This window comes from Portunus trituberculatus, chromosome 27, assembly GCF_017591435.1.
Source record: "Portunus trituberculatus isolate SZX2019 chromosome 27, ASM1759143v1, whole genome shotgun sequence".
Classification (NCBI taxonomy): Eukaryota; Metazoa; Arthropoda; class Malacostraca; order Decapoda; family Portunidae; genus Portunus; species Portunus trituberculatus.
The window spans coordinates 8535801-8556513 of record NC_059281.1 but is presented as its reverse complement, the minus strand read 5'-3'; the positions used below and the strand labels follow the sequence as shown (position 1 = coordinate 8556513).

The 20713-nt window shown below is 39.1% G+C and overlaps 2 protein-coding genes across 4 annotated transcripts in view; both read right to left on the bottom strand.

Moving 5' to 3' along the window:
- Positions 1-111: 111 nt before the first annotated feature.
- Positions 112-12282, bottom strand: LOC123509653 (derlin-1-like). 3 transcript variants are annotated; one of them, XM_045264101.1, is made up of 6 exons: positions 12208-12282; positions 5709-5878; positions 2098-2209; positions 1751-1991; positions 1405-1515; positions 112-898 (listed from the first exon to the last, which is right to left on the bottom strand). In XM_045264101.1, exons 2-6 carry the CDS (start codon positions 5859-5861, stop codon positions 754-756), a joined length of 762 nt encoding a protein of 253 aa, XP_045120036.1. In that variant the 5' UTR covers positions 5862-5878; positions 12208-12282; the 3' UTR covers positions 112-753. The 3 variants fall into 3 exon arrangements, with proteins under 3 accessions (XP_045120036.1, XP_045120034.1, XP_045120035.1); XM_045264099.1 differs by lacking the exon at positions 12208-12282 and adding an exon at positions 11608-11644; XM_045264100.1 differs by lacking the exon at positions 12208-12282 and adding an exon at positions 8542-8697.
- A 6638-nt stretch (positions 12283-18920) lies between these two features.
- LOC123509651 (pollen-specific leucine-rich repeat extensin-like protein 1) overlaps positions 18921-20713 on the bottom strand; it is a 1931-nt gene continuing 138 nt past the window's right edge. The window contains 3 exon segments of the mRNA XM_045264096.1: positions 18921-19154; positions 19156-19781; positions 20698-20713. The exon segment at positions 20698-20713 is cut by the window's right edge and continues 138 nt beyond it. Coding sequence (XP_045120031.1) covers positions 19025-19154; positions 19156-19781; positions 20698-20709 — 768 coding nt within the window. The 5' untranslated portion in view covers positions 20710-20713 and the 3' untranslated portion in view covers positions 18921-19024.

Here is a 20713-nt window from a genome sequence, read left to right as displayed (position 1 = left end):
CATTCTTATCATTGAAAAGAAAGTTCTTAAAAATCAAACAAAGTTATGAGTGTTACTCGCGTGGCAAAAAGTAATAAGGATATCTATGCCTCGTCATACAAAGACAAAGCCTTTACTCAAACTCTTTACTCAATTCAAAATTTACATTTAGGATGATAACTACATGCACTAATTATGGATCCACACACACATTTACCCAGAAGTGATCAGTGATGCACACTCTAATCTCTCTCCTGACTATGCAGCTGTTTTTTTATTTTTTTTTTTACTCAGACTGAACAAGACACATTTGGGTACTTGTATTATTTGGCAAATAAGTTCCAAGTAGTAGCAGTTAGTTTACTATATGAAACAAGTCCTCTTTTATACATAAAAAATGCAGTCACTTCTATTTCATGCACAAAGGTTAGGAAATCAGGTACTTTACAAATTCAGAACCCTTTAAATAATATGGGATTGGCAGTAATGAAGGGTTTTTTTCAAATTAGTGTTTTTAGTCTTTAGCCAATCTTCATAATACACAATGAAAATGTATTATAACCTTTTTTTAGGACTTATTCAGCTTTATTTAAGAATCATACAGAAATCAGTATTCTTTACTTTATACAATCTTTCATTGAAACAATGCTCCTGAGGCAAGAAATCTTATAAGTAGATTTTCAAGATCATTTGCATTTTGGTAATATTACATATTTCAACTTAGGTAACAACAAAAAGTGCAAAGTATAACTAAATACAAGCAGAAGAAAAAACCTAATTTAGGGTGTGTCCTTGACCTCGGAAAATGCCCCTTTGACCTCCACCCCATCCACCAGTGTCACCGCCTGCTGCTGGTCTAGGAGCAGTGGGAGCCTGCCCAAAGCCTGACGCACCTCGTTGATCAGGGAAAAACTTGTACCTGTGAAAAAACAAAATATAACTTAAAACATTTTCTTTTTTATCTGGGGAAAAAAAAAATTTAAAAAAATGGTAATTTGTCATCTGAAATGTTGAAAACAGCAGAAATGAGAGAGAGAGAGAGAGAGAACAAAGAAAATACACTCCTAAATTCTCACATTACAGGTGGGAAAAAAAAAAAAAGTCCATTAGTGCATGCTATGAATGGTAGGAGATCTGTAGGACCATATAAGATAAATACCATCATCAATCTCAATATACTTAGCTGTAAAAGACAGCAAAATGCATTTACTATTCATCTATCATTTCAGTTTCAAAATTTCAGCCCGTTTAAATTCTCTGTCTATCTATACAGAACTTAAAACAATCATCCAATCAACTAGCTCCATTTCCATTACTTTCATCCTATGTGCACCTTAATAGTGTTTCTGCATAGATTTTTTTTTTTTTTTTTTCATTTGAGTACAACACTAACATTTTTTCTTGTACAAAAACAGACATGCTTACAATATCTCAGGAGTATGCAGTAAGGTCGCTCCACCAAAATCTTGTGGGTATCTAATGGTGAGGAAGTAGTACAGATGGCCAACTATGATTCCCAACAACATATTGAATCCTCTGAAAGAAAAGTCATTATTACTGAAGTTTACACTAAGACTAAAAAGTAAGTGCAAAAGCCATGAAATGAAATCAGATAAGGATAAATCAATTAATTGAGTTAATTTGACATGTGAATCAGTGTCCCTATTCCTGCAACTTAACCCTGTTCATCATTATTGCTGTCCATCATTTTGAAATATATTACATACCAGTCAGTTTATTAGGTTCATAACATCTAAATAGTTCAACTTACCCATAAAAGAAGATAAAATTGAAACCAACTAGTACATATGGAAGATACATGGCTTTAAATCTGAAGCCAAACCAAAAGCTGACAATGACATCCTTGTTTAGTTGACACCACACATAAAGTACAGACAACACCATAGGGTCCATCAGTGTTGTCATCCCTCCAATCAGTCCAAAGATGACACAGCACAACCAGTTAAACAAAAGCATGAAGAGGTAATCTGCTGGGTTTCTCCCAAAGTGACCTGTTAAAAAGAACAGTAAGAAGTATGAAAAAATAATTTTTTTTATATTCATTTAAACTATGGTATATAAAACTGGATATATCTTCCATATTCTTCCATCACTTACCTGTTTCAAGCCTTAATGAATACTTGTACAGGGCATAAACCATAATCAAGAAATGAAATCCAGTAGCAGGGCCTATTGGATAGAAGAATAATGATGTGAATGGCCTCCACAGCTGAAAATGAGAAAATTATTTTAATATTTTACGAAAACAAAATGCGTGAATAAATAATATAGTCTGAATATAAAATCACAATATTACTCATGGAAAAAATTATCAGTTCATGGTCATGTCTATATCCCTTTATAAGTGTATACACACACACACACACACACACACACACACACACACACACACACACACTCTTAGAAGAGGAAGTAGAAGAAATCCATAGAATGGGACCATATCAAGAAGGAACAGTGAGACCAATTAAGATATTACTAAAATCACAAGCAGCAGCAGAAGAAGTACTATATAGAAAAACAAAACTCAGAGAAACAGAAGGTTGCAAAGATATATATATATATATATATATATATATATATATATATATATATATATATATATATATATATATATATATATATATATAAAAATAGAAACGAGGAGGAAAGGAAGAGACACAATGAACTGGTGGCAGAAGCAAGAGAAAAAATAATGAAAGGTCAGAGGAGGAGAAGAAGGCATTTTTGGAGAATTATAGGAGACAGGATAAGGAAATGGTATATAAAAGAGAAAGAAGAGAAAAAAATGGAGCAAGTTTAACTAAAAATGATAAGAACAAGAGATTAAAAATGATGTATACAAACATAGATGGGATTTTATCTAGTAAATTAGAATTAAGAGATTACATAAAGAAAGAAGAACCAGATATTGTATGCCTGGTGGAAACAAAGTTAAATGAGGCAATAAAAATAGACATAGATAAAAGGTATAATATATGGAGGAGAGACAGAGTGGGTAAAGGAGGAGGAGGAGTCATGATGATGTTAAGGAAGGAGATAGTGGTAAATCAAGTGGAGTTTGGGGAAGGAAAATCAGAAATACTGTATGTTAAGATGCATATTAACAAAAAGGAGTTAACAATCATTGGAACATATGTGCCACCAAAACAAACTCATGGACTAACCAAGAATATAGAGACATGATAGATGACACAATAAGGAGTCTTACAAGAATCATTAAGGAAAGGAGAAAAGTGATATTGGTAGGAGATTTCAACTGTAAGGAGGTAGACTGGGAAAATTATGAAAGTGGTATGGGGAAGATGCCTGGGAGATAGATTCCTGAACCTAATGATAGATAATTTGATGGTCCAAAGAGTAAAGGAAAACACAAGATTCAGAGGAAACGATGAGCCGGCAAGATTAGACCTAGTTTTACAAGGGATATACCAATTAACGATGATATAAGATACAAGTGCCCATTGGGAAAGAGTGACCATGTAATATTAGAGATGGATATAGAAGAAGGAAAGGAAGATAGAGATGAATCATACAAAGGAGACCGATTAAATTACAGAAAGGCTGATATTGAGAATCTCAAGAACTATTTTAAAACGTAAACTGGGAGGAGATGGAAAACTCATTAACGGTTCAAGAGAAATATAACTTATTTTTGGAAATATACAAAACTGGGGTCAGGGAATATGTTCCGAAATATAGACCTAAAGAAGAAGGAAAGAAAGATTGGTTTAATGCAAGATGTGCTAGGGCAAAGGAGAAACGAGATGGAGCATGGAAAAGGTGGAGAAGAAACAGAAATCCAGAAAATAAGGAAAACTTCAAAACAGCAAGAAATGAATATGCTAAGGTGAGAAAGGAAGAAGAAAAGAACTATGAAAAGGACATTGTCGAAAAATGTAAGGAACAACCAAAATTGTTCTACAGATTCATAAATGGAAAAATAAGACAAAAAGAAACAATAGAAAGGTTAAAAGGAGAAACGGAATGGTGGAAGACCCAAAAAGTATGGCAGAACTGTTAAATAGTAAATTTCATGAGGTCTTTACTAAGGAATCCAAATTTGAAAGACCACAGGGTAATAGAGACTGTCTATATGAAAGAGATTAAAGTAACCAAGCTTGAAATAAAAAGTTGATGACGGAATTGGATGAGGAAAAGGCAATGGGACCGGATGAAGTCTCAGGCAGAATACTGAAAGAATGTAGGGAAGAACTAGCAACTATACAACATCATAAAATGCTCAATAGAAAATGGAACAGTGCCAGTGGAGTGGAAAAGAGCTGAGGTGGTTCCCATATATAAGAGCGGAAGGAAGGAAGAACCTTTAAATTACAGACCGGTATCACTAACTAGTGTAATATGCAAGATGTGTGAAAAAGTAATAAAGAAGCAATGGATTGAGTTTCTTGAAGACAACAAAATATTATCAAATAGCCAATTTGGTTTTAGAAAAGGTCGGTCATGTGTGACAAATTTATTGAGTTTCTACTCTAGAATAGTTGATAAAGTACAAGAGAGAGAGGGATGGATTGACTGTATTTATTTAGATCTAAAAAAGGCTTTTGATAAAGTGCCACATGAAAGATTACTATGGAAGTTAGAGGAGAAGGGTGGCTTAAAAGGAAGCACATTGAGATGGATGAAGAATTACTTAAGGGGGAGAGAAATAAGGACGATAGTTAAAGATATGAAGTCCAAGTGGAGAACAGTAGACAGCGGAGTGCCACAGGGGTCAGTATTGGCACCAATACTTTTCTCGTATATATAAATGACATGCCAGAGGAGTGAACAGCTACATAAATCTGTTTGCGGACGATGCGAAACTGTGCAGAGTCATTAAACAAAAAGAGGATTGTGAAATACTACAGGAAGACTTAAACAAGATCTGGAAATGGAGCAAAAAATGGGAGATGGAATTCAATGTGGACAAAAGCCATGTCATGGAAATGGGAAAAAGTGAAAGACGACCAGTGGGAATCTATAAGATGGGAGATGGAGTAGAACTAGAAAAAGTAAAAAAGGAAAAGGACTTGGGAGTGACAATGGAAGAAAATAATCAACCGGTTAGCCATATTGATAGAATTTTCAGAGAGACGTATAATTTGCTAAGGAATATTGGAGTAGCATTTCACTATATGGACAAGGAAATGATGAAGAAATTGATAAGTACTAAAATAAGACCTAGATTGGAATATGCAGGAGTTGTGTGGACTCCCCATAAAAGAAACACATAAGAAAATTAGAGACTACAAAAATGGCTACAAGAATGGTTCCAGAATTTAAAGGGATGGCATATGAGGAGAGACTAAAGGCAATGGATCTACCAACCTTGGAGCAGAGAAGAGAGAGAGGATCTGATACAAGTTTATAAATTGATTAACGGAATGGATGAAGTGGATAATGAGAAACTGATCCTGAGAGAAAAATATGACTTTAGAAGCACAAGATCGCATAGTAAGAAACTAAGGAAGGGACGATGTCTGAGAGATGTTAAAAATTTAGTTTCCCGCAAAGATGTGTTGAGACTTGGAACAGTTTGAGTGAGGAAGTGGTGTCAGCAAAGAGTGTACATAGTTTTAAAGAAAAATTGGATAAGTGTAGATATGGAGACGGGACCACACGAGCATAAAGCCCAGGCCCTGTAAAACTACAACTAGGTAAATACAACTAGGTAAATACACACAAACACACACACATACAATACTTACTTGAAAACCATGGAATAAAGGCCTATACTGAAGGATAAGCCATTCTCCACCGATGAGGCCAAAGCGACCAATGAGAGAAAATGAAAGGGTGCCCCCAAACCAGTATTTGGTCATCGGGGGCAGACTGTTGAACCACTGGCCCAAGTCACCCATTGTCTCTTCTTTGGTGTCTGCAATTTTGGATTATTTTTCATAAAAATGTAGCTACATGCAATGCCACCTTCCCCAAATAAAGCTTGTGTGAAGTTTGGGAATACAGCTATATTGGAGTGAAGGAGAGGGACAAAACAAACCTTCTTCAGAATTCTTTGGTTGGGTTTGAGAGCCCATTGTTTAGCCATATTTGCTCTCCTATCCTGAGAATTTCTGGAAAAGAAATGATTTTTCCAGCTGACTTCCCTGGGACAAATTACATGTTTTTACATTTTTATACATCTGACAACACTGCTTTCCCACCAGCTCCCCAAGCTTGTTGGGGCTGTGGAGGAATGACAAATGAATACATAAGGAGATGGTCAATTTGGACATTCACCTAACAAACGAATCTAATAATAACTATATACGATTTACTAGAATTGCAGAATATATATACAGAAAATGTACATAGGGCATGTAGGGAAGCTTAAGATTAGTACACTATCCTGATGGTTTATCGCTATCACCATGGTGGGAATTGTGCTGAGGTGGTATTGGTTTGTGCGTGTAATGAATTAACTGATAGTACTTGTGCATTTTTCCTGCTGCAAATATATATTTTTCAAGTTACTGTAAGATTTTATTCAACTCCAACTTGCTTACCTCTCATTCCCAACCATCTTGGGGGAACTGTGGGTAATTGAGGTTTTTGGATGGGAGAGCATTAAAACAAGTAATATACATTGCAAAAGAGATCAGAGATCAACAAAACCACATAATAATCTCTAAAAATATTTTGATGGTGACAGTGGCAGCTGCATCATGCGGTACTTTATTATTGTTGAGCACTGTCGCCAACAATTCCCCATCCCTGCATTCTTCCCAAGGTTACTAACTAAACCCAACACCATAACCTCGATTTAATGCCTGTCACTAACCAAAGCCAACATTATGACCTAGCTGCAGGTGAATGCATCCCCCAACAGATCTCCCAAGGGTTACTAACCAAACCCAACATTATAACTTGATTTAATGCACATCAGAAAATCATTGGTTGGGGGAAACAATGCATTGTCCTAAAAAGCATTATACGATCTTCTAAGAAGTTATAATGTTGGGTTTGATTAGAAACTCTTGGGGTGTCCAGGGGAAGCACAGCCACTTCGACTAGAAGTTTTAATGTTAGGGTTTGTTTAGTAACCCTTGGGGAGATTGGGGGAGAGGGCACAGCCACCTTGGCTAGTTTATAATGATGGGTTTGATTAGTTAGCTATGGGGTTTTGGCTAAATGTAATGGATACAACCATAAATGTAGCAAATTTTTGACAAGGCTGCACAAAACAATGCTCCCAGCTGTCACCATCAAGTTATTTTCATAGGTTTTGATGTGACTCTATTGATTTCCAATCTCTATTGCAAAGCACATTACTCAATTTAATGCTCCTTCACCTTAAGACCCTGATTTCCCATAGGTCCACACAAGATTGTTGGGAATGAGAAGTAGGCATAAGTTATGGTAAAAAAAAAAAAAAAAAAAAGTTGAAGTTGAAACGTCATAACTCAAAAAATATACATTTGTGATGCAATCATTTCACTACATTTCTCACCAGAAAAACAATAGTCACATCAGAGATTCATTGGTTGGGTGGCAATGTCTTAATATACATGTCCTGCCCGCTCTCCTTGTTTCCTCCTTCGCAGCTTCTCCACCCAGCTGATTTGACTTCAATATTTGAAGCCTATTGGTCAATAAGGAAAAGAGAGAATGAATGGAGGAAGTGGGATTAAAACGGGAGATATACAAAAAAATGGATAAAGAACTGAGGAGTAGAAGTAAATGGGAATGAAATTATAATAATTAATAGGGCAATAGGAGGAAATGATAATAAAAGTGGATAGAAAGAAAAAAGGATAATGGAAGAGGGAAGAGGATTCCCTGTTCCCTTATTTGTTATCATCCTAATTACCATTTCCTTTTACTCCCTTATTTGTTATCCTTTCCCATTATCCATTTTTCTTTGTATCTGTTGTTTTATTATCGTTTCCTTATTTACTATCATATTTTCATTTCTTTCTATCTCATTTTATTTCCATTTCTTATCAATTTTCTTTCTATCTCCTGTTTTAATCCCACTTCCTCCATTTATTATATCTCCCTTTTTTTTTACAACTAACGTTAACTTCATATATATATCACTTCACATCAGCTGGGTGGAGGAGCTGTGAAGGGGGCGCCGGGAAACGAGGAGAGAGGGCGGGACGTGTATATTAGGATAGTGCCGATTGGATGAAAGTCCAAATTGAATGAAGATATTGGTGAGATTTACCGATAATTATTTCGCCATGACGTTTAGGTGGTAAAGGCCGTAGAGGTTATATTAATATCTTTAACGTAAGGCAATAATGCTGGTTGTACTCACAATTCCTGTACTAACTTTAATACTGCCTCCAATTATGTTTGAAACGGCTGTGATGTTACTCTTCTTTGCTTTAAATGTATCTAATCATTTTAAAGTAATGTTCCAGAGCCTCTAACTTTGAGAAACTTTACTGCATCCTGGGGCAAAGTTTCCTGAAGTACCTAATCATCAAAATAAACCTTTCATCTTGCACCAAAAAAGGATCCACAGCAACATATACACCAGCATCTGTCATCCATGACATAGTGCAACATTTCACAGCTCAAGACACTACTTACTGCAGTGTTTAGTAATTCACAGGGAAGATACGGCACACAAACACTCAGAGCACAGCAGTAAACATCTCGACCTGACGTGTCTCTTATGTGCCTCGAAAGATCCGTCTAACCAACGGCGCCCCCTCCTACTGTTTTGCGTCATTCTTCTTGAATTTTCTTTCCCTACATTTTCTAGGTTACGAATTGCAGTCTTCTATCCTAACATTTTGTTTGCAGTGCCTTCCTTTACTTGTTTCGTGTGAGTTCCACGAATCAGCAGACCGTGATAATATATATATATATATATATATATATATATATATATATATATATATATATATATATATATATATATATATATATATATATACATATATATATATATATATATATATGTATGTAATTACAGAGGAATTAAATTAATGTCGCATACAATGAAGCTGTACGAAAGGATAATTGAGAGAAGAGTAAGGGGAGAAACACAGGTGGGAGAAGAACAATTTGGTTTTATGCCGGGGAGAAGTACTACCGATGCAATCTTTGCGCTAAGACAACTGCTGGAGAAGTATGGGGAGAAACAAAGAGAGTTACACCTTATTTTCATTGATTTGGAAAAAGCTTATGATAGAGTACCACGCCAGGAAGTTTGGGCTAGTATGAGAAGAAAAGGAGCATCAGAGAAGTATGTGAGAGTGATCCAGGACATGTACGAAGGCTCAAGGACGAGGGTAAGGAGCAGTGTGGGAGCAACAGAGGAGTTCTGTGTGAGAGTGGGCCTGCACCAGGGATCTTCTCTGAGCCCATATCTGTTCAACCTACTCATGGATGACAGTATTCAAAATATAAAGGAGGAGGCACCGTGGACTATGTTGTTCGCGGATGACATCGTCTTGGTGGATGAAAGTAGAGATGGTGTGGAGAGAAAGTTGGAGAGATGGCGACGAGCATTGGAGGAGAGAGGTTTGAGAATTAGCAGGAGAAGACGGAGTATCTGAATTTTAATGGTCGACAGGAGAGTGAAGTATGGATGCAAGATATGAAGTTAAAGGGTGTGAAGGAGTTCAGATACTTGGGCTCTCATATATCAGCGGACGGCAACCTGGATGGAGAGATCATTCACCGTATCCAATCGGGCTGGAAGAATTGGAAAAGAACAACTGGAGTGCTCTGTGACCGAAAAATTAGTGCAAGAGTAAAGGGAAAAGTGTTCAAATCGGTGGTTAGACCTGCCATGTTATATGGTGCGGAGACGTGGCCAATAAAGAAAGCACAGGAGAATAAGTTGGAGGTTGCTGAGATGAGAATGTTAAGGTGGATGCTTGGGGTGACAAGGAGGGATAAAGTGAGAAACAATTTTATAAGAGGAACAGCCAAAGTAACGGAGGTGACAAAGAAAGTACAAGAAAGGAGAATGCGATGGTTCGGTCATATCAAAAGGCGAGAAGAAGGATATGTCGGCAGAAGGATATTGGATATGGAAGTGGAGGGAAGAAGACGACGTGGCAGGCCAAAGAAAAGATGGAAGGATCGTATTGGAGAGGACCTGAGGGAGAGAGGATTGAGTGGAGAGGAGTTTGGGGACAGAGCCTTGTGGAGAAGACTAGTGAGGAACAGCGACCCCATATGAACATGGGAGCAGCTGCAGAAGAAGAAGAAGATATACATATATATATATATATATATATATATATATATATATATATATATATATATATATATATATATATATATATATATATATACTGTAGATAAGTGGTTTCCAAACTTTCCTGAGCTAGTACCACTTGGAGGTCCCTTCCCACTTACCATGTTTCCAGAAAAAAAAAATTCCAGGAAATATCAATTTACTCAGCAGAACACACAATTAAACTAACAAAGAACACAACTGAGGGGGATGCATCTAGTTCTCCACCAACTGATCGATGCCATATTACCTTGTCTAAGGTAATAATAATTTTTTTTGAGAAATTAATGAATTTGATTTAACAAAAGAAAATCGCATATGATCCAGAAAGTGCTCATGCACCACTAGTGGTACGCAAATCAAGTTTGGAACATCTACAGTTGGTAAATATTGGGACTGGTTCGTGCCTGGCAAACTTCTGCATTTGATGGCAATCTCCAGTCACTGCCACTGGATAGCTCACAACACAAGTTCTATTATGCAGGCTGACGTACGATTTTATTGGAAGACGTCTTGTGAACACCACAATTCGTGTTTCGTTACCGGTTTGGACCGCTTACTGCAGAGCAACAAATTCTGTAACTTTTGATTAGCCACTATCACTGTTACTCGGTGTACGTTGTCCCTTGGAAGACACAACAAGTGAAGTGAGAAAGGACATCATTAGGTGGTAAGTAACCATTTGTCTATTACGTGTGTGCCTATATACCTAAAGCATAATCTCGATTATATACATTACATACCAGTCAGTAGCAAGGGTTCATGGATAGAAATGATTTATATGAGTCCTGTCGATAGGAAGTGATATTTGAAATAGTTCTATCAGATGCCAATGTTATGTTTTGATCTACGATGACAGTAAGTGATTTGGTTTTGATATAATCATGATGCTAGATCGTATTCCCTCCGTGTGTGTGTGTGTGATTTACCTACGGCTGTCTTCTCACATAGGGTTGCCATAGAACTTTTGATAACTAAAATTTCTGAGGCACAGAAAATTTAGTATTGTTCGAAGCCTCAAAAAACTCAATTCCTTAGTTTATCAACTCGACACAACCTTCCAGACAATTATCCCCTCTTCTTTTACACTGAATATCCTCGCTGCACAAGGATTTTTCTTCTTTTCACCACTATTCTGTCCAACTCTGTAATTCAAGAGTTAACTAGTACTTTCAGTCATTTATATTTATCTTTGGTAAACTCTGGAACTTTGTCTGCTTCTGTATTTCCACCTTCCTACTGCTTGACTTCTCTTAAGAGGGAGATTTGAAGACATTTGTCCCTTTCTTTCGGCTGATTCTGTAAGGAGACTGGCATTTTTTTTTTTACCAGTTTCCCATCAAATGGGTGAACCCAGACGACGAGTTGGTTCTTTCAGAGAGAGAGAGAATTAATCTACCTACGTTGGCTACTGGGGTAGACCATGGTATAAGTAGGCTACGCCAGGTATTCTCAATGGGCGGAGTCTTATTCCTAAAGTGGTTGACGTTTGCGCAGCCACTGTGACGTCACGCAGAAGTTGGACAGGTGGGTAGGATGTGGAAGCGAACTCAGAGAGAGAGAGAGAGAGAGAGAGAGAGAGAGAGAGAGAGAGAGAGAGAGAGAGAGAGAGAGAGAAGAATTATACATTAGTATATGGTGCTAATAGAATGCATTCCTTGTTTTCTTTTTTAACCTCCTACACAGAAAACACTCACCCCCCACCTTTCCCTCTAAACTTCTCGCTGACGTCATCTCCGCGCATGGGGTTGGAGGGATTGAGAATACCTGGCGTAGCCTACTTATACCATGATTGGTTAGCTTTTCAACTGGTTTCAGGTCCCCGTTGACATAGGGTACCATTGAATACCTTTAATTTTATTTGAAATGGAACATGGCTATTTTTCCTTACAAAAGAAGCAAATTTAAGTATGTGGTACATCTTTGCTTCATCATAAACACACACACACACACACACACACACAACACACACACACACAGTCTTTCTATTAGCAAACTCTTACCTTCACTGCTCCGGCGGCGATGGTGACGGTGGCGACGGCGACGAAGCAGCTGTACCACACCGCGCCCCTCTTATACTGCGGCAGGGTTGTGGCAGGCGTGCGTAGGCGCGGAAGGGCACTTCCAAGCATGGGGGAGTGAATGAAGTCATTATAATGCTATCACAAATACTTTCCAAATTAGTAATACAAACTTGTGGTCCATGTTACTGTAAAACCAGCAATCATTATATTCTATGCTTACCTAAAACACACACACACACTATCTGCGCACTACGCCACACCACACACATTCCACCACAGCCAGCCATCCAGCCTGCAAGCCAGCACGATCACATCCTGCCACACACCACCACCACCACTGCCGCTGCTGACGCCTCTTGTCTCCTAAAACAATCAAACTTACCAAAAACTTAGAATGAAGCCAGAAATACACTCAAAAACACCACGATACACACTCACAACACTTATAACATTCAAAATAAACCCCGAAAGCACTCACAATATCGGTCACGTGACGCTTGCATGTGTAAACACGGAGAACTTTGCCGCCAACATCACCATCACGACAATCATTATTGTGTCTGCAGGACTTAAACCTTCAGCACACCAACAGCGCCGATGACAGTTGTATCTGAACAGGTGATAGCCAAGCATAGTCATGTGGCTCCTTTCAGTGACACCAGTGGCAAGAAAATAATGCTAAATGTGCCAAATATTAGCTAAACACAGTCGGAAGACGGCAGCTGCCGTAGTCATAGTGTCTTCTGAAAACAATGGAGGCGCACTGCAAAGTGTTTCAGAGTGGGGACGATCCAGATTAGACTGGAGCCACGAGTGATGGAACCAGTGCCTATCTTATCAGCACACACGCGCACACAGCATTGCCTTATGTATTATGTCCAATGAAAACCATACACACACACAGCATTGCCTTATGTATTATGTCCAATGAAAACCACACACACACACACACACGATGTAACACAGTAAATCATTTTAGATATGGATAAAGCGAGCCAGGAAGGGAAGCCATCTGGAAGGCTCTCTCCATAGTGGCGTTTTGGCCCGGCCCGGCCCGGTGGGATGATGACGTCACAGCCTTGGCAGGTGGTGTGATGACGTCACAGCCCTGGCCTGGCCTGGCGGACTTATATACGTTACGCAAATAATTTTGAAAATGACCTCTTGAAAAAACACCGCCATACACGAATGCTTTACATATTCTGACTTGGCACATGCTTTAATTAATATCAAAAATATAAAGAGATTATAAATCCCAGTAATATTAAAGATTTTTCAATAGAACTATAGATAAATTATTGAAACCTTGATCCTGCATTGAAAAAAATAAATGTCCGCCCATTCTCACTTCAAAGGAACGAAACACACTTTTAAAGATCTGAACAGTCTTTCCAACACTTTTGAGAGAGTTAGAGCCAAAAATAAATAATTCACAGGGGTACCAACAAAACTATTATTGGAACATTAACACGGTTAAAAAACTATTCTACTCTCCACTAATTCAACTAAGCAGGAAAGCGAAACACTTTAAAACACGTCAACTATTTTTCTAAAACAATAGCAACTTGATACTGGCTCAAACGAATATTTTCCCTGGACGCTCCTGAAAATTTGGCGCCAAAAACACTTATATTTAACACAAAAAACAACGCTAGTAGCGTCATGCAGCGCCCCACACACGTACGGAAAACACTTCAAACACAGCGAAATACTTGTAGAAAGCATCAAATCTTACTAATCAGTCCAAATAAATTGTCTATGAATAAAGAAAATAATCCTGGATTCTGGGCAGGCTGGGGTAGGCATATCCAAGATGGCAGCGGGGTCGTGGAGGGATCTATCCCCCTCCCACTTGTACCTCACTCAAAACCTTCACCAAACTTAAACCCGACCATGGCAGCTGTGTCTCAATGACTGATATGAAAGCTTAGAAATGCGGCTGCATGTTGTGGCAAGGCATACCTATAATATTGGGAGAAGGCAGGAAATAAGTCCAAGATGGCGGCGGGGTCTGCTCTTGGGTGAAACCAGCCCCCTTTCTACCTCAAATAATAATATTTAAAAATGGCACGAAAGGCATTTGATGATTTATCCTGGGGTATCCCTTGGCTGTGGCTCGCCTTAAATAAACACTCACTTTGATAACTTAGTCCTGCTTCTGTGGTTCGGTTTCGTGGGTTGTCCAATAATAACATGAATTGGAGTCGTGGAAACACCAACGCAGTCTTGTTATTGTCACGTTAAAAACATTCTTGAAATCCCGTACGAGTCACTCAATCAGAGCCGTTTGAATGTAGAAATCTTGTTAATATGTCACCAGAATCGTAAAAACACTCTTAAAACCCCGTGTCAAATCAACCGGAGGCTTTTAAATGTGGTAGTAGCTGATAATTCGCACACCTCCTACCGTCACGAAAGACTGGAAAGTACTGGGAGTGGGAGGGTTGGTAGCACCGTGGCGCCGCTGTCTATCTTAGCGTAGCCACAGTCGCCTTCTTAACTAGCATTTTACTTGCAAAGTAAGTTTGCATGCCATCAGAGTGGTATTGTTACTACTGTATAGGTAGATAGCACAGCACTTCCTATACTTATATTCGTACTGATAAGAATGATATAATAGGTATTACTATTAAGTAATGTGAATACTGCTAATTCGTCACTGTTCATGCGCGCATAAGTATAATATGACATTATGATCAGGAATATCTAACAACAATATGGCTTGTTACTCTAAGCTTGTTTCTTCTCATTGTGACAACCATCAAACAAGTATGGCCAATATGTCTGCATGTCACTAGCTTTCCTTCCATCTGAAAAAAAAGACAACGAATGTAATTACTTTTCTTCAACTGACGACATCGCAAGGCCTGGCACACTAGCTATTCACTTCTAAATACAACAAACTTCAAAGAACGAGTGGTTATGTAATGCTTACTAGGCGGTAGAACAGGAAAATATTGAGTTTAGTATCCCCTTCAATTCTACGATATGCAATAACTAACATAATAAGTAATATATAGAAAGTCTTTAAGTATTTTCAAAATGTGTGCAGGTGTGGTGAAGGTTTGGTAAATGTGACGTGTGTGTGAGCGTTTCAATTTTGGAGTTTTCAGGTGTATTTACCTAGCTGTGTTGTACAGGGTTCGAGCGGGGCTCATATATAGAGTCCTGTCTTCATATCTCCACTTATTTCATTTTTCTTTATAAAGCTATGCACATTATGTGCTGCAACACCTTCATCACTCAATGCATTCCATTTTTTCACCGTTCTTTGTGGAAAACTATTTTCCAATATCTTTTACACACTGCCTCTTCCTAATCTTCTTTTCATGTCCTCTTGTTCTTCCAGCTTCTTCTGTCACCAGCACCAGGTTTTCCTTGTGTATCTTTTCAATGCCATTAACTATTTTATACAATGATATTAGGTCTCCTTTTTCTCTTCTGTGTGTGTGTGTGTGTGTGTGTGTGTGTGTGTGTGTGTGTGTGTGTATAATCTGTAACTACCAGCACCATTACTACTATTGTTACTCTTGCTACTACATATACTATTCCTACTATCATTACCTACTATCATATATATATATATATATATATATATATATATATATATATATATATATATATATATATATATATATATATATACAGACGTATCTAGGCTTATGTATCAAGTACAGTGTATGAGTTTGGGCCTGATAATCAATAGCACTTACAAGCCTATTGACGTAAAACTGACAACTTTGACGACCAAAATTGTCGGCCACAAAAAGTGCCGCCAGGGGCGAACAACCCCCTCCGCCCCCCCTTAGCTCCACCAGTGACACACACACACACACACACACACGTCATCCTCGCCGTGATGCACGGCTCGAGGGTGGGGGTCAGCGGCCGCGGTGTACGGCACCTTGCCCTGCCTTGTCCTGCTGCAGCGCACCAGGGCGGCACAATACTGTACGTGTACTGTACTTACTGCGTAGTACGGCATGTCCGCTGTGATGTGTTGTGCTGTGGTGTGGTGCCTGACACATATGCCTGCCTAGTTGGTGGTGTGCTGGCGGTGTGGTGACGGTGTGTGGGCTGGTGTTGTGCTGCCCCGTCCCGCCCCCGCACTGCCGACACAGGCTTCTCTCCGTGACAACACACCTGAGTCACATTGCAGCCCAGCGCATCACACATGATAGAATGTAATATAATATAAAATTGACAACATGAATAGGTACTAATGTTGTGTTGTTTACGGAGTGTTGGATTGGTCTGTCTTTCTCTCTGTCTGTCTGTGCTTGCCTGTCGTTGTGTCCACACTGCACACCCGCTGTGCGAGATGTGTATGACTGCCTCTTCCTGGCACTGGCCTCTCACCCAGCTGAAAGCCATAAGCCCATCACCGATAGGGCAGTCGGAAAGTCAGTGGGACCTGCCGCCTGCCTGCGTGCGTGTACGCCTGCATGACTACTAGAATGTTGGCGTGAAAGCCATTAACGGCTAGCCATTGTTGTAAGAATATTACTTAGATAGTAACGTAGGAAAACGCCTAACACTGTACTAATACACATATTCTACACTGTCATACATCTGACAGCCACACTTATCCACAATCCTTAGAAGGGGTGCACCCAGACGGAGGAGAGGACACACACACGTCGAGTAAGCCAGGGTTGCTTTGTCCCCTGTAGCCGGTTAAGAACAGTGCACGTGTTGACTGTCTCCTGGACTTTATTTCAAGCCCCGTAATACCGACAGCTTCCTCAATACACGCAGACATATATCTATAGAGCTCTGTGAGGACCCACCTACAATTACCACTAGTATTAGTACTAGTACAAGTAGCTAGGGACAGCAAGGATTCGATCGTCCTTCAATTTTTATATACCAAAATAAATTACGTGCGACATACCCCATGAAACTTTTGGTGGTGGTCCCTCACATATTTATTATTATTATTATTATTATTATTATTATTATTATTATTATTATCATTATAATTATTTCCTATTACATTTGTGTATATCCATTTGTATATCTATAAACATTTTGTAAGTACATTATACATTGCGCCTCTTAATTTCCCGCGCGTCGCTGTTTTCCTGCTTGTTTGTAGTGTTTCTCAGTCCCGTTGGTCCACCCTGTATCAGCCTGTATACCAATCTATCCTGACTACCTACGTTTTGTTTGGCCTTCCCCCAACACTGTGGATCCGTGGCTCCCGCACAATCCATTACAAATTTACGAGTGCTAATTTTCTCATAATGCCCCATTTTATAACTAATAAACCATAATATCATATGCACACGATATACAATATCATACTAATATTATGTATCGTTATAGTCATGATGAGGTGTGTTGATGCTGAAAAGATAAAGGAGTCATCCATTTACTATTCACACACCTAATATTTTATGAGGAATAATGTAGTATCAGTTCTGACTAATTCATATTTCAATGATATTTGTGGATATTAACAAGAGGTAGAGAAGAATAGAAGAAACAAACTATACGTTTCTACTGCAAAAATATTCCTGTTATTGTTAAGAAGAACGTCATTAATGTAGTGAATTGTGTTCAAACAAACAATTAACAATAGTAAGAGCACAGTAAAGAATTATATATAAATTCTTTTAGAAATGAAACCTAGAAAATATGCTTCTTGAGAAGGTACTGTAATGCATGCATGGATCCTTGGAGTGAGGCATGTTGATGCTGAATAGGTAGAGTCGTCCATCAACCTTTCATGGGTTACAGACTCAGTTGTAAAAATAGTTATCATTAGATACATTTGACTGTGATAAACCTATAATTGGCTAATCTCGCTTGAGGGAGATTGAGTTCTTAAGATTGCAAGAAAGAAAGGTGGCTATTTTAACTTCGCATGTTAATATTACTGCATCACTGAGTCAAAATTTCTTGTGAGTATGATATATCAATTATTCTGTCGAAATATTTCCAAAGAAATTTGTTCTGCAGCCCAGTTTTTATCAAATATGTTAGTGAGAGTGGCCTTGAGACTCAGAAATTTTTAGTTTGCTTTACTCGGATCGACTGCACTTCATATTCTGTATTGTTACGTTTATTTATTTATTTTTTTGGGAGGCGGTGGTAAATTAATGTTTTCCTTCTTGACAAAGTTGCAGTAGACCTAATTATACTGAAAAGTTGCTATAATCACTATGTGTCATGGAATAATTAAGAACTTCTACATTTAAGTAAGATTTTCAGAGCGGACATGAGTCCTATCGGAAGTGAGGGGCTGACCGATTCTGAGCAATAAATCAGTAATTAGAGATTTCTCACTGAAAATTTGACTGGAACAGCGTGAATCACTCCTTTCTTCGGCCTATCAAAAGAAATGTGAAGCTCCTTGTATTTACTTTAAATGTGAAGGTGAATTATAGTATATCGGTATCGCTCGGAACTGCACAAAGTGCTTGTCGCAGCTATTCAGAGGCTTGAAATATTTGGTAAATAATACATTATAAGATTATTGATGATGTGATATATACGCTCGTAGTGACTCGTGCCTACTCAGGTTGGGATATCAGATTCACAGATCCTTCTATCCACGAGTTTTGAGTAGAAATAACAGAGGAATGTGGAACCCTGAGGATACTTTCTCATGGAGGGATAATTTCGTATCATTAGTATAGTAATATATTAATAGTCATTCCTGTCAGGAAGGACAAAATCAAGTAAAATGACTTTTTGTGGCTTTATTAAACCTATGTCATGCTCTAGTGTACATCAAGAGTGGTTCCTGCTTTGGGTGAATATCTGCGCGTGACCAGTGCCAGGTTCCTTATTAGCAGTCATCAGCGGCGACCACGGCGGGGGCAACGGCAGCGTACTGCACTGCATGGGCCACAGGGGCCACAGCAGGGGCCACGGCGGCTTGGTGGACGGTCAAGGAATGGACAGGAGTGGGAACAGGCCACAGGGTGGGGCACGTTCACGGGATGGGGCACACCGACAGGGGTGGGTACCTTCACTTCCTTAACCTCCGGGGCAGTGTACTTGACGATGGTGCCGGCGTGGTAGGGCGTCTCCACAAAGTTAGGTGTGTGCTTCTCCACAGGGATCTCTTGGTGCTGGACGGTCACTTCAGGGGCCTTGTAGGAGACTTTGGAGAGCAGGGTGGAGGGCGGGGCGATGGCGGGGGCGGCCAGAGCTGGCTTGTGGATGGTGGTGCTGGAGCCAGCCACATAAGATTGAGTGCCGTAGTGGACCTGCTTGTGGATGGGCACCTCGACGTGGGTCTTTGTGATGGGGACCTGTACCTCGGCGTGGGTCAGTTGAACTGGGGCTGGTGGTGCATAGGCCACTGGTGCTGGTGGTGCATAGGCCACTGGTGCTGGTGGTGCATAGGCCACTGGGGCTGGTGCTGCATAGGATACGGGAGCTGGTGCTGCATAAGCCACGGGAGCTGGTGCAGCATAGCCGAAATAGGTTGGGGAGGCGGCGTAAGGCAGGGAGCCAGGGACCAGCACGTTGGTCACGCAGTCCTCGTCAGGCTCAGGCACTGGGTGTGCCAGGGCGGCAGCAATCACGCCAAGCAGAACCTATGATTGAAAAGAATGGTTTGATACTAAAGGTGCTGGGGAATAGTGCAAAGTGAGGGAGATTGACAGTCTGACTGAATAGTCCACCTCTATAGTTCATGGCAGATCAGATACATTAGAAATCTTAAAAACTACAATGTGATATTCTGAGATAAATTAAAGATTATATGTGAGTTCAGAAAGTCTACACTAAGATCATCTTTCTTAAATCGATAGAATGATCAGAATAATATGCTCTTATTATCAACTAAAACTTATCCTTATTCTATTATCTACAGAGAGCTGGCTCGTTATGTTAGGATTCTTTGTCCCACCGCCTATCAATCATATAGAACAGTTATTCTTTCATGAACTGCTCAAAAATGCGAAAAAAAATATGTGCCTCGCTACCGTCAGAATGTAGCTATGTAAGAGTAGACTTACATTATAAGTCAGACTTATAATGGAAAACGTGTTAAGTTTTATCAAAATAATTCTTGGATGACGAAACTGAGTTAAGTGAGGTTTATATCATTAAAGTACGTTATGCAAGCAGTGACAATACACACTATGTCCTGAAGATCTCCGTGGTTTGTTGCATGTAGCGCACGGTCTGACAGAGGCACCAGTCATTTGGCTTATGGAAATTCTCCATCAAAAGATAAATTCCAATTGAAATCAATCAAGAGGATAATTAAGAGAGGTTCTTTGTTTCCATGCATGCATAGTGACCGTGACCACACTGTCCTGTACTGTATCTTAAGCTTTTTTTTTTTTTTTTACATCGATAAAACAAAACTTTAATACTGCAAAATGTTTTTCCCTCTATAAATAAGGTGCTGATTAAAAAAAATAATAAGATTGCAGCGATGGTTTAGCTATAATTTGAATAAATAGTAAGTTCAACTCAGACAGACATTGGAAGGGAACCACTCACCAGAAACTTCATGATG

Coding starts and splice junctions, on each gene's coding strand:
- LOC123509653 (XM_045264099.1), bottom strand. CDS start 11,629: ATGGTCTACCCCAGTAGCCAAC. Junction 5,879..11,607: donor GGTCTACCCCAGTAGCCAAC/GTAGGTAGATTA, acceptor CCAAAATTGCAG/ACACCAAAGAAGAGACAATG. Junction 2,210..5,708: donor CTTTATTCCATGGTTTTCAA/GTAAGTATTGTA, acceptor TCTCATTTTCAG/CTGTGGAGGCCATTCACATC.